General features: G+C 39.8%; 1 protein-coding gene across 2 annotated transcripts in view; it reads left to right on the plus strand.

The window, feature by feature from the left end:
* prkcba (protein kinase C, beta a) overlaps positions 1-12975 on the plus strand; it is a 71301-nt gene that overhangs the window by 1149 nt on the left and 57177 nt on the right. For both annotated transcript variants that reach the window (XM_017717284.2, XM_017717283.2), the window contains exon 2: positions 25-56. In XM_017717284.2, the coding sequence (XP_017572773.1) occupies positions 25-56 (32 nt within the window). The remainder of the gene's footprint in view (positions 1-24; positions 57-12975) is intronic.

Here is a 12975-nt window from a genome sequence, read left to right on the forward strand (position 1 = left end):
CCTACGTCTCACTTCTTCTTGCAGGGGATTCGGCAAACAAGGCTTCCAGTGCCAAGGTAGGACCCCCAGCCTTACGACTGATGGCTGAATTACTGCCTGTGTGGGTGGGTGGGTGAGTGAGTGTGCCTGTGAGGTGGCATTATGGCGCTTAACTGTTTTGCTTGCCCTGATTTTGGTTGTGGGGTATGGTTCCGCAGTATGTGAAGTGGCACTCTCTTCTCCAAGTGCTCGCGAAAGGGGGAGGTCAAGGGTGGGGGGGCTGCGGGATTTCTGGTTGTATGTTCGCGTTGAAGAAATGGTCGTTGACGGGGACATTTTGCTGCTGAGCACACACACACACACACACACAGGATGAGGGCGTTTTTTCGTAGGAACGTGTGTGTGTGTGTGTGTGTGTGTGTGTGTGTGTGTGTGTGTGTGTGCGCGCACGTGTCAAAAACCATAAAAGCATGAATTGAATCACACAGATCTCAAGCACTCATGTCGTTAAAAACCCATGTGTGTTAAAAGTTCCATGCATGTCTATGTATTAATGTAGCGGGCTGTCCTCGTTATGTAATCCCCGTCTTCAAACCTCTGATTTTACATCATCTGTTTACATAGCTCTGAGTGACCTCACATCAGCTTTCATTACCAAGGATGTAAACAATCCATTGAAGAAGTGTTGCTAGCCGTTCAAAAATAAGTTCATTTTATTTTGTTCCCAAAAAACAACAGGTCCTCATTTGAACGGCAGTCAAGTTGATGATTTATACACATGGGGACTCAATATGCAATTGGCTCCAATTATAAAATTGAAGCACCCACCTAATAACAGGTGGTGTTTGGGACCAGTTCGGAGAGGACAATGCCACAACTGTGATGCTGAAAGCAAGCAGTAAAACAGACAACTATTATGACATGAGTGCGTAGAATTATAGAGGATGTTTTGGATGGCGAGGGGTCCCTTTGAGCCAAATCTAGCCCCAGTCATGACGTTTCTGTTTATTTTAACTTGAGTGAACTTTGGACTTTTAGACTATCATTGTATCTTCAAGTCTTTTTTGTTTTTTGTAATCTGATTGTGATCGTATTGTTTTCAGCTCCTCAGTTTAAGCAATATTTGGTTCTTAAATAAAGTAAATTTTAAGAGTTTTACTTTATATACATTATAATGCCTGGCCAGAACAATCAGCATTATGTTTCACAATCCATACAAATCTTTGAAAAATATTTCATTAATATATAAATTAATTAATCTTCAAAAGGGTAACTTTACAGAACAGCATCAAAACGTTCTTCACTTTTAATGTACTCTAATGTAAAGAGATTTTATTGCAAGCAGTTTTGGAACATTTCTGTTGGTTCATTCATCATGAAATTTCCATGTGTTCAAATGATGAAGAAAATAAATTGGCAAAAAAAATTTTTTTGCAATGAAATACGAGGTATTTTGCAATATAATCAAATGTGGCTCAATCACATTTCAGAGATTTCATCTGTTTAATGATTGATATTCTGAGGACTCCTTGATTTTAGGCTGGTCAAAGATGAAGCTCAATTACTGGGCAAAAGAATTCACCAAAATTAAAATCTCCATCAAAAAGCAAATTCTTCTTGTGTATTTTATTTCTGAATTTTAAAAAAGGAAAAAAAAATTCATATTTCTTTTCCCCATCTGATACCCAATCCAGCATTTTCTGCAGAAATGGGCACATTGCTGATATCTGGCATACCCGAATCTGTACCATTCAAATTGTCGAGTGCCTGTATTTAGTGCTTTGTTGGGATCTTCTTAACTGGAACCCTTGACAATGATGTGAACATGGAAATGTGAAATAGAACATGTAAGATAAAACTTCTGGTGTTTTTTTTTTTTTTTATGTTATTTGAAAAACATATATTGTTCTAATAGTTCTGAAAGCTGACCCTCCAGCCACAGTGAGCTTAGAGGGAAATGCAAAGATCTTTTAAAAGGGCACATGGCTTTGAAATAAGAGACCAGACATTAGGTGCAGGAGACTGCTGCTTTATAACCGCCATTCATTCTCATCAAAAAGAGTAATTATGCAACACTTAAACTGAAATTCTGTGTTGCCTAATTTCCCAATTTGGTTTTGCACTAGTAAAGGAGAAGTGTGTGGTGTCTGTGTCATTGCTATTTTGGAGTATTAGTACAGTTCGGTTAAAACATGAACATAACCTCACAACCTGCCCATATGTGTGCTCTGCACATGTACTCAGTTGTGGCTCTACAGACACACACAGGATGGCAGATAAATGTACACAAGTGCCTACAACACCTTGCTAAAAGAAAGAAAGGAAAAACAAAAGTCTTGGGCTCAAAAGAGGTTGGATAAAGCAAGAGGCCAAAACTGAGGGAGTTGAAAGGCCTTGAAAGCAATGCAAAGGTTGCTAATTTTCTGTTGGACCAACAATTATCTGGTTTGTTTTGCTTATGAGAGAATTTTGTCATTCTCCTGAATGTAACTTACACAGTTAGCTACTTATGTAGCTACATTATGTAATTTTTTAAGACTGTTTATTAGTCTGGGCTTGTTCCATTTGTTTTGGGGGCATGGCTTTGGAAGGAAGGCTGAAAGTAGAGGGTGGGATTTTTTTAACACACACTTCTTGGTTTCTACCAAATCTCAGACTCAAGCTTTAAATGTAACGATGTAATGTTGGAAAAAAATTGGTACTATTTGGTCCTGCATCTCTGCTAGTATTGCATTTGAAAACATACATTTTAGGCCAAAAGCTTCTCAAAAGTATTGTAAAACCTGTATTTTACGTCTCAGGCAGTGCATTTGAAGCTACTTTGTGCAGTAACTTCTCAGATGACTCCCAAACAGTTAAATAACTCTGACCTCACTTATTTTACAGGAAGCCACTCAAGTCACTTTGAGTGGCCTTGTTTACATCTGACCAGTATTATTCTACAGACATATTGAAACATTGCCCTTTCATGAATTCTGCTTTTAAGACAAGTGTTGCCAGCAAGGTTACTAAAGGAGCACTGTGTTAACACACAACACAAGGTTGATAATTTACTAATTCCTAGGCAAACACGCACATGCATATTCTCATGTGTATATAAGTGCGTAAGTACTACTTTAAACATCTCTCCCTGTCATTGGGGCAGCTCTGTGTGTAGGCCTTTGTGAGAGAGAGTGAGAGAGGTCAGGGCTACTTTACCGTGACCCAGCTCAGTTAACATGCCTTTAGGACCATGACAGTTTTCACCATTCATTTTACTGGCAAATGTCTACACACCAAGGCTACTCTTAGGAACAGCACAGGGAGGATTCAGGTGCACCACTGGGCCGGTAGCCAAGTACATCATTTTGTTTTGGTTTAGCAATTGAGGCAAATGTATTGTGGTGCTGCAATCGCTCAGAACAGCTAATGGTGAGGTACAGACAGCAGTTTTGCTAATTATTTTGGGGAACGTGATGTTGAGTTCTGAGGCAGTCTAATTATAATTAACACAGAAATGGTAAGAAACAGGTTAGAGGTATTAACTTGGTAAATATGTGGTATAAATTCCACCATACTGTGTAATAGCCTTGAAGTATCTTTTTTTATTTTTATTTTTTATATACCTTCAGTAAGTAAAAGCTGAGCTGCTGGTGGTAGAAGCCACTTATAATAATTTATAAGTATAATTTCAAAAATAAGTTGACTTTGGTTATATGGTTACCATATAAGTGAACATGGTGGACGATTTTAATGTCAACATTAATAAATGTCAAACCATCTAATGAACAACTGCTAAATGTTAAACAGTGCTGCTACCTAGGAAAGAGGTGCTGGTTAGCATTACCTTTGCTATCATGTCTAGCTTACTGCTCTGCCCGCCACAGATTCTGTGGTGATTCTGGCTAACTAAAGCACTGAGACAAGTTTAGGTCGTAGGCCATCATGGAGGGGAAAATGAATTCCTAAGTTTATGGTATCCTACAGGACCATATCAGATGGTGTTCCACTAGTGGGAGCCCTGAAGAATTTACTACAGAATGTCTCTGAGGGAAAAAAATCTGCCCTTCCGAGCCCAGACCTTAGCCCAATAGGGATGCTGTGGAATGACCTCAAGAGAGCCGTTCACAACAGACATTTGCAAAAAACATTTGCAGTTCCATAAGAAAGAATGATCCAGTATTCCCCTGGAATCTTGTGTAGATCTGATCCATAGCTACCAGAAGCACTTGTTTGAGGTTGTTACTGCCAAAGGAGGATCGCAGACATTAAATCCAAGGGTTCAGTGCTTTTTTCAACAGCCCTATAAATGTTCAGTAGGTATGTGTAGTAAACGACAAGAAAGATGAATTGTTTGTGTGTTATTAGCTTTAGCACATTGTGCTTGTCTATCCTTGTTACTTTCATACCTACCTTGTTTGATGAGGACCTATTGAACCTTTGTTTAGTTAGGTCTGTTTTGACAGATATGAACACTCCACCAAACTACACAAATGTACCATGGTCCCATAAAAGTCATGGTTCTTGGTTCGCTTCCAAATGAACCCTGGTTCAGTTTGCTGCTGGTGGGAACGCATTTTTGTGGTGGTCCACAAATTCAGCATACTTTTTTTGCTTATTCCAGCAGCACATTAGCTCTGAACTGTCTGCATAAACTGCCTTTTTTAATGTCTGACTCTTGATAGTCGCTCATACCATTCTTGCAACATGAGCTGCTGCTAATAACGGCAAACAAGCTGTAAAATAGCAGTGAAGTAATGTGTCTGATAACACATATCACACCAGCAACCTGGTTGGTTACATTAAAACTGGCAATCAATCATAAATAAGCAGGTATCAAATAGAGTTTATTATTATTCCTCCGATTGTTTCAGTTTTCACGCAAAGTTGGACTTTTTGGCTCATGGTAAATGTGAGGGTAGCAAAGCACTTGTAACCCTTTGTGTAACTTTGTGCATTTTAACCAACCAAACGGAATGAAAAAGATATCACAGAAAACTGAAATTATGGTTCATTGTTATCTTAAAAGAAGATCACATTTTTTCACCAAAGGGTTCACATACATTTTCTTGCCATTGTCATCTATGATATATTGAATACACACACTTTCTAAGCCACTTCTCCTCCTGGGTATTGGGGGTGTGCTGGCACCTATCCCAGTGGTCATCGGTTGGAAGGCGGGATACACCCTGGACAGGTCGCCAGTCCAGACACACATTCACTCACACTCACACCTAGGGGCGCTTCATGTCCAGTTGGCCTGACTGCATGTCTTCGGACTGTGGATGGAAGCCCATGCAGACACGGGGAGAACATGCAAACTCCACACAGACAGGACCTGGTCACCCAGCCAGGGATTCGAACCCAGGCCCTTCTTGCTGTGGGCGATATCGCTACCCACCACGCCACCATGCTGTGACTTCAGTTTTCTGGTTGGTAGTTAAAATTTCTGATTGAGATTTTGGTTTTTTTTTCTTTGCTAAATGATCATTTATTGGCAAGAAAACAGCCCTCAGTTGTACCACAAAGTCCACATCTATGAGTTGCACTAATGTACATGTTGTAGCATGCAGAAAGCAAAAGAAAGAATGAGGAAGTACACAGATGACGGGAAAGAGGGATTTGGGGAAATAGGAGTGCTGGTGCAGTGCTTTCAGTTAAACGGAGGCACTCAGCAGATGCACACGTACACATAATGTGGCTGGGTCACTGACAATGATCCCTGCACTGATCTTACAGGGCAACATGACGCAAGACATGTTGCTCTCGCTCTTGCGCATAAATGATCATCTTAACCTTAGTCATGGCTTGTTGCTAAAGGCCTGTCATACCACATTTGCAAAATGTGCCAGTAGTACAGAATGCATTACTTAACATAAACAGTGGACAAGGAGTATAGAATATTAAAGCAGGAGTTTAATAAATCCCTGTTTTGGACATTTCTGCATGCACCATACAGTTCATATGGAGCATTCTACCCAAATTGTTCTAACTGTGGTCTCACATTCAAAAATCGATTTGTTTTCAGACCTTAAATGTTGACAAGATTTATGTTAATGTGGTCTTTACAACCAAGGCATTAATTGAGATTTTAATAAGCTACATATGTACAAAATCATTACTTATAGTGTACTTTCTATTGAGAGTTGGCTGTCCCGAACCCAACCCAGGGGTGGGCCCCTAACACTGGAGCCACATGCCACTATTTTACTGGCCTGTTGTGGCTCCACAGCTGAATTAGATTTTTAAAAAATAAAATCATCCTCCTTTACACTAAAAAAGCTTTTTAACAATAAATGGTCTTAAACGGGAGTTTGGAGTTGGAAAACAAAAACTAAATCTTTGAATTTATTTTAAAGTGGAGATTTATCCTGAGTTTAATTTTAATTTTAAAAATTAAATTGAAAAGTGTTGGCCTACTTTTTCAAGTCACTACCACAACAGTTTAAGTTCACAGGCAGTGCCTTATTTTAGCCACACCTCTTTATTGTATAGCAGGAAGCGAGACTGCATTCCTGTTTTATGATTTTATGTGTATACAACTGTTCAAAGCAGTGTTTGCTGCACACGTGCTGGCTCAAAATTAGCTGACATTGTCGCTACTGAAACAGTCACTGACTAGCGAAGCATGTGGTAAAATTTCATTTATGTTATGGTTGTTTTGGTAGTGGAATGTTTAACCAATTTTTTAAATAAAATACAGTTGTTATAGGGTGACTCAAAGCAAAAGTATAAGTTGAAAATCCAAGTCATTTAAAAGCCCAAATTGTGTTTTCACCTCTGACTTTGAAAAGATCCACGAAAATAATCTATATAACAATTAATATATGCGAGACATCTCAGACAGTTCAACTAAATATCTACTAAATAGACCATAATTTTCTTTAGCTCTAAACCTGGCTCTAATCCTAACCCTAACCTTTACCTCAACCCAAAACCTAAACCCAACCCTCACCCTGGCCCTAATCCTAACCCTAACCCTGGTTCAAATTGTAACCCTGACCCCACCACTGTTTAGAATCAACTGAGTTTCAACAGCTAGTTTGTTAACAATTTGAACATCTGTAGATAATCTATAGGGGGCTGTGGTGGACTATCCGAATAAAATGAGACCAAAGACCTACTTTTCCTCGAGAAAGTCATATTTCCATTGTGATTGGTTTGTGTTCCTTTTTGTGGTTCATAGTTTTGGGGTGATGGAGGTGGACAGTAAATTGTATCGGAGCACATGCCCACATCCGGTGTTGTTTTGGTTACTGTAGCTGGTTAGCTTAGTAATTAGGTGTGTGGTGGTGGAAATGCTTAATTGAGCCCAAGTTACTGGTCATTTCCTCTTATTTTCTTTGAGAGACATAGTTTTTGCAAATAATGGCAACAATCAGCACAGCACCCTGAATATGGTGCTGATAATAAGGTAATACAAAAAATCATCGATCGATGAATACGTCTGTGTGATTGAAGCGTGCAAAGGCAGATTAAAAACTAGACGCTCTGTTAGCCACTTGGAATGTCTTTTCTGAAAAAGAGTGTCAGCAAAGTCATTGCGAGGTGCATTTCTCTCTATCGGCCTGTATATAAATTATTAAAATATATATTACACACCCTCTGTACAACGTGTGTAATATATTTTATTTATAATATATACGCTTACCGGCCTGTTCAATTGCTTTTTAACACAAATAGCTAATCAGCCAATCACATGGCTGCAACTCAGTGCATTTAGGCGTGTAGAGGTGGTCAAGACAACTTGCTGAAGTGCAGACCGAGCATCAGAACGGGGAAGAAAGGTGATTTGAGTGACTTTGAACATGGCGTGGTTGTTGGTGCCAGACAGGCTGGTCTGAGTATTTCAGAAACTGCTGATCTACTGGGATTTTCACGCACAACTATCACTAGGGTTTACAGAGAATGGTCCGAAAAAGAGGAAATATCCAGTGAGCGGTCAGTTGTGTGGACGAAAATGCCTTGTTGATGTGAGAGGTCAGAGGAGAATGGGCAGACTGGTTGCAGATGATAGAAAGGCAACAGGAACTCAAATAACCAACCAAAATCTCTGAGGAACGTTTCCAACACCTTGTTGAAAGTATGACATGAAGAATTAAGGCAGTTCTGAAGGCAAAAGGGGGTCCACCCTTTTACTAGCATGGTGTACCTAATAAAGTGGCCAGTGAGTGTATGTTCTTCCATTGAATGGAGATCTATGATAGTGGGGGGTAGTATTTAGATTAGACTTAACATTATTTAAGCAATTGATAATAAAAACAAGGTGATTACAGGGGCTCAAAACCTTCACTCTTTAAGCTGTGACAGCTATGATAGATCTATTCAAAATCTGATAAAAATTTGAAGGCAACAAAAAGCCTAAGTACCAGGGCTGCTGATTTAGTATTCATTGTTATTCGGTAAAGTATGATTCTAATATCCTGTAAGAATTCTCTTTTAGCATCTATTGATATGCATTATTAATACAGTCTTATGCAAAATTGTGGGCAATTTTTATTAAAATAACTTTTTGTTGACTTAAAAAAAAAAAAAAAAAAAGTAATGAAAATGACATCCTCAAAAGGTAACAAACTGAAATATGGCAGATATATGCTCTTTTAATGCACAGTTTCTGTTAGTTTGTGAAATTTAACATATTAAAAAAACGTACGTGTTCCCAAACCCCCTGTTCATCACAGACATAGTAATTGTGTCTTACAATTTGCAATATTGTTCTCTGTAAAGAAAAATCTATTTACCGGGGGTTCCAAAACCTTTGCATAGTTTATTTTATTGTCTTATGCACTACTGTTGTTTTTACAAAAGAAAGACCCTCCAATGGATCTTACTTTACTGTCCGTTAGATTTCCAAATAATTGAACGCTTGCCAACTTCCTGACTGTGTGACCACCTGTAGCTTCATTGGCAGAAAAGTGGAATTCCAGTAATTCTATCCAGGCTTGTGGAAAAACGCTAGAGCTAAGATCTTGATGTCCTGACCTAAATTTGAGCCTTGTCAGCTACATAAAAATGCAGTTGTGGTCTCGGTCTTAGGTCAAGACCTCAAGTCCTGTCCATATTTAGGCTTACATGCTGTCTTGTTTATTGCTTGATTAGTATTTGTCATGAGGATCACGTTCTTTGACAATTTTGAATTTAGCCGTGACCTCCACATCTTTAGCAGCAACTGAATGATGGCTTTCAGAACTGGCAATGGGCAGTATGGCCCCTCTCATTCATCCAGTTATCTAATCAGCCAATCATGTGGCAGCAGTACAGTGCATGAAATCATACAGGCCTCAGATAATGTTCACATCAACCATCAGAATGAGGAAAAATGTGTTTTCAGTGATTTTGACCATGGCATGATTGTTGGTGCCATGGCCTGCTGATCACACACAATAGTCTCTAGAGTTCACTTAGAACACTGCACTAAAGAAAAAACATCCAGTGAGCTTCGGTTCTGCTGATAGAAATGCCTTGTTGATGAGAGAGGTCAAAGGAGAATGGCCAGACTGGTTAAACACTCTGTACAATTGTGGTGAGCAGGTAAGCATCTCAGAATGTCAAAATTTGAGGTGGATGGGCTACAACAGCAGATCATGTCTGGTTTCACTTTCAGCCAGAAACAGAAAACAGAGTAAATTGGCACAGGCTCACCAAAACCAGATATGTGAAAACTGGAAAAACATAGCCTGGTCTGATGAAGCTCAGTTTCTGCTGAGGCAGATGGTGGGGTCAGAATTTTGCACAGACAACAATCTGTGGACATAACCTGCTTTGTGTTAACAGTCCAGGCTCATGGAGGTGGTGTAATGGTGTGGGGCTGTTAATCAATCATCACTCGCATTCCAAGAACTATTGGAGTGTTATTCTGACCTTGTTCGTCTGTTCATGGCCCCAGTTTACCATCCTCTAATAGCTACTTCTAGCATGATAATGAACATGATAATGAATGTCACGAAGCAAAAGTCATCTCAAACTGGTTTAATGAACATAACGCTAAGTTCATTGTTTATCAGTGGCCTTCTTAGTCACTGGATTTGAATCCAATATAACACCTTTGGAATGTGGTAGAACAGGACATTCAAAGTATGATGGGGCTGCTGAAAAATCTACAGGACTTGCATGATGCAGTTATGTTAATCATCAGAAATCTCAAAGGAATATTACCTTGAGGCTGAGCAAAGGGATGACCTACTAGTAGTGTGATGTTCTTTATAATGTGCTTAATGAGTCTATACGTGTGTGTGTGTGTGTGTAGTATCTCACAAAAGTGAGTACACCCCTCACATTTTAGCAAATATTTTATTATATCTTTTCATGGGACAACACTATAGAAATGAAACATGACTATAACAAAGTAGTATAGCCTGTATAGCAGTATCGATTTAGTGTCCTTTGAAAAGAACTCAACAAACAGCCATTAATGTCTAAATAGCTGGCAACACAATTGAGTACACCTCACAGTGAACATGTCCAAATTGTGCTCAAATGTGTCGTTATCCCTCCCTGGTGTCATGTGACTTGTTAGAGTTACGAGGTTCCAGGTGTGAATGGGAAGCAGGGCTGTTAAATTTGGTGTTTTGGTACAATTTGCTCATACTGGCCACTGGATGTTCAACATGGCACCTCATGGCAAAGAAATCTCTGAGGATGTGAGAAATAGAATTGTTGCTCTCCACAAATAAGGCCTAGGCTATAAGAAGATTGCTAAAACCCTAAAACTGAGCTATAGCACAAGGTCATACAGTGGTTTTCCAGGACAGGTTCCACTCGGAAAAGGTCTCGCCAGGGTCAACCAAAGAAGTCCATGTGTTCATATCTAGAGGTTGGCTTAAAAAATAGATGCATGAGTGCTACCAGCATTGCTGCAGAGGTTGAAGAAGAGGGAAGTCAGCCAGTCAGTGCTCAGATCGTACGGCCCACAATGCATCAGATCAGTCTGCATGGCCATTGTATTAGAATGAAGCCTCTTCTGAAGCTGACACACAAGAAAGCCCAGAAACAGTTTGCTGAAGACAAGCAGTCCAACAATATGGATTACATGTGTCTTGGGTATTTGTTTGGCTCATATACTGTGACGTTCTGAAGCAGAGCATGATCTCCTCCCTTCGGAAACTGCGCCTCATGGCAGTTTTCCAACACAATAAGGACCCCAAACACATCCAAGATGACAACTGCCTTGCTGAAGGTAAAGGTGATGGACTGGCCAGATATGTCTCGAGACCTAAACCCAATTAAGCACCTGTGGGGCGTCCTCAAGCAGAAGGAGGAGGAGCAGCGCAAGATGTCTGACATTCCAGCTCAGTGAGGTCATTCCAGTAGCAACCTGCACAGCAGGTGAATTCCTTGCCCAAAAGGGTTAAGGCAATGCTAGATAATAATGGTGCTTACACAAAATATTAACACTTTGAGCACAATTTGGACATGTTCACATATATTGTTCTGTGCTTCGAGATTCTCAGGCTCAGGCTTCTTTGTTTGACTATGTCTAACTCCAAAAGACCAGCCATTCGTTTATGTCCGCTGCCTCAAAAACAAAATGAACTACAGTCTAGACAGCAGGAGGCAATCAGTGGTCTGCTACAGTTTCATTTTCATTTGAAACTTGACTGAAACATCCCCGACTCAGCCAAACAGGATAACAATCAAATTTTTGTATTTTACATTATATGAGCTTATTTGTGGCATACTGGTACAACAGTCATGACTAACCCATACTTGGGGAGGAACTGGTCGACCTCTGCTTCTCAGAACTATAGCTGTGCTATTCAGAATTGGAATTTTACAATGAAACTGCCAAATTTAACAGTAGACTACTGTGGATTCTTAAAATAGTCATCTTTTGAGGGCAGATATTCTGTGCAGAGATACTATATAAGCCAAATATTATTTCAGTATCCTATGATTGTAACAGTGGCCCCTTATCAAAGAGCTAGGAGAAATGGATTTGACTGCCAAAAGACTGGGCAGCATCAAATTTCTGATATCCTGTTGTTCTCTGAAGATAATACATTGAAACAGGATTACAGTAAAGCTACCACATTCAAGTCATATGTAAATCCAATATCCAAGCTCAAAGAGTTCATACATTTACACTGTGACAAGTCAACATGTGTGGTTTTCTATACAACAGCTTGTAGTTCACACTTCTAGCATTAAGTAGTTCTCTTTGGGAATGCTTTTTACTGCTCATTTTCATGTATAACTGCCATATTGCCAAATGCCTGGAGCAGCTTGGGATGTTCGTGTGTACCATGCCAGTGGTCGGGAGGAAGGACATTCGAAGCTCCAGCCCCAGAATAGCCCAGTGCTCTAGTGGATAGAACTGTTTTTGGAAACTACAGCAGTGGCAGCAAATATCAGCAGTCGTACAACAGTATAACATAAGCATCCCTCATAATACAATGGATCATTCATTAGAACAGGGGTGTCAAATGTTACCTTGCAAAGGGCTGGAGTGGCTGCAGGAAAGCACGAGCACACATGATGTTTAAAGGCTGAGACTAACTGATTAAACAAGGGGAATCAGGTGTGCTCTTCTTGTTTGGTATGAAAAGCTGCACCTACTCTGGCCATTTGTGGATAAGATTAGACAACACTGCATTTTCCAGTGGAGATTCTGATGTTCTTGGCCATAAAAGGTCAGAAGATCAATAAATGCAATATAACTGCATTTAAATCACAATCACAATATTGGTCAGAAAAATTAGAGATTTTCCCCAAATCGTTCAGTTCTAGCTACAAGGTTGTTGTTATGACTTAGTGGTTCTTTGGTGGTTGCTAAGGTGCTGTGAGGCTGTTGCTGGGGTATCCCTGGTGGTTGTTAAATTGTCATTATGCTATTGCTGTGGCAGCCAAGGTGCTTGCTAATATGGTTCTAAGCTGTTGCTATGGTATTCCAGGTGATTACTGATTGCTAATGTGTTACTAGGCTGTTGCTTTGTTATCCCAAATGCTTACGAAGGTTTTGCTAGGGCATTGCTAAGGTATCCCAGGTGGTGGCAAAGATGTTGCTAGGCCATTGGTATT

Source organism: Pygocentrus nattereri, chromosome 12 (assembly GCF_015220715.1).
Source record: "Pygocentrus nattereri isolate fPygNat1 chromosome 12, fPygNat1.pri, whole genome shotgun sequence".
In the NCBI taxonomy this organism is placed as follows: Eukaryota; Metazoa; Chordata; class Actinopteri; order Characiformes; family Serrasalmidae; genus Pygocentrus; species Pygocentrus nattereri.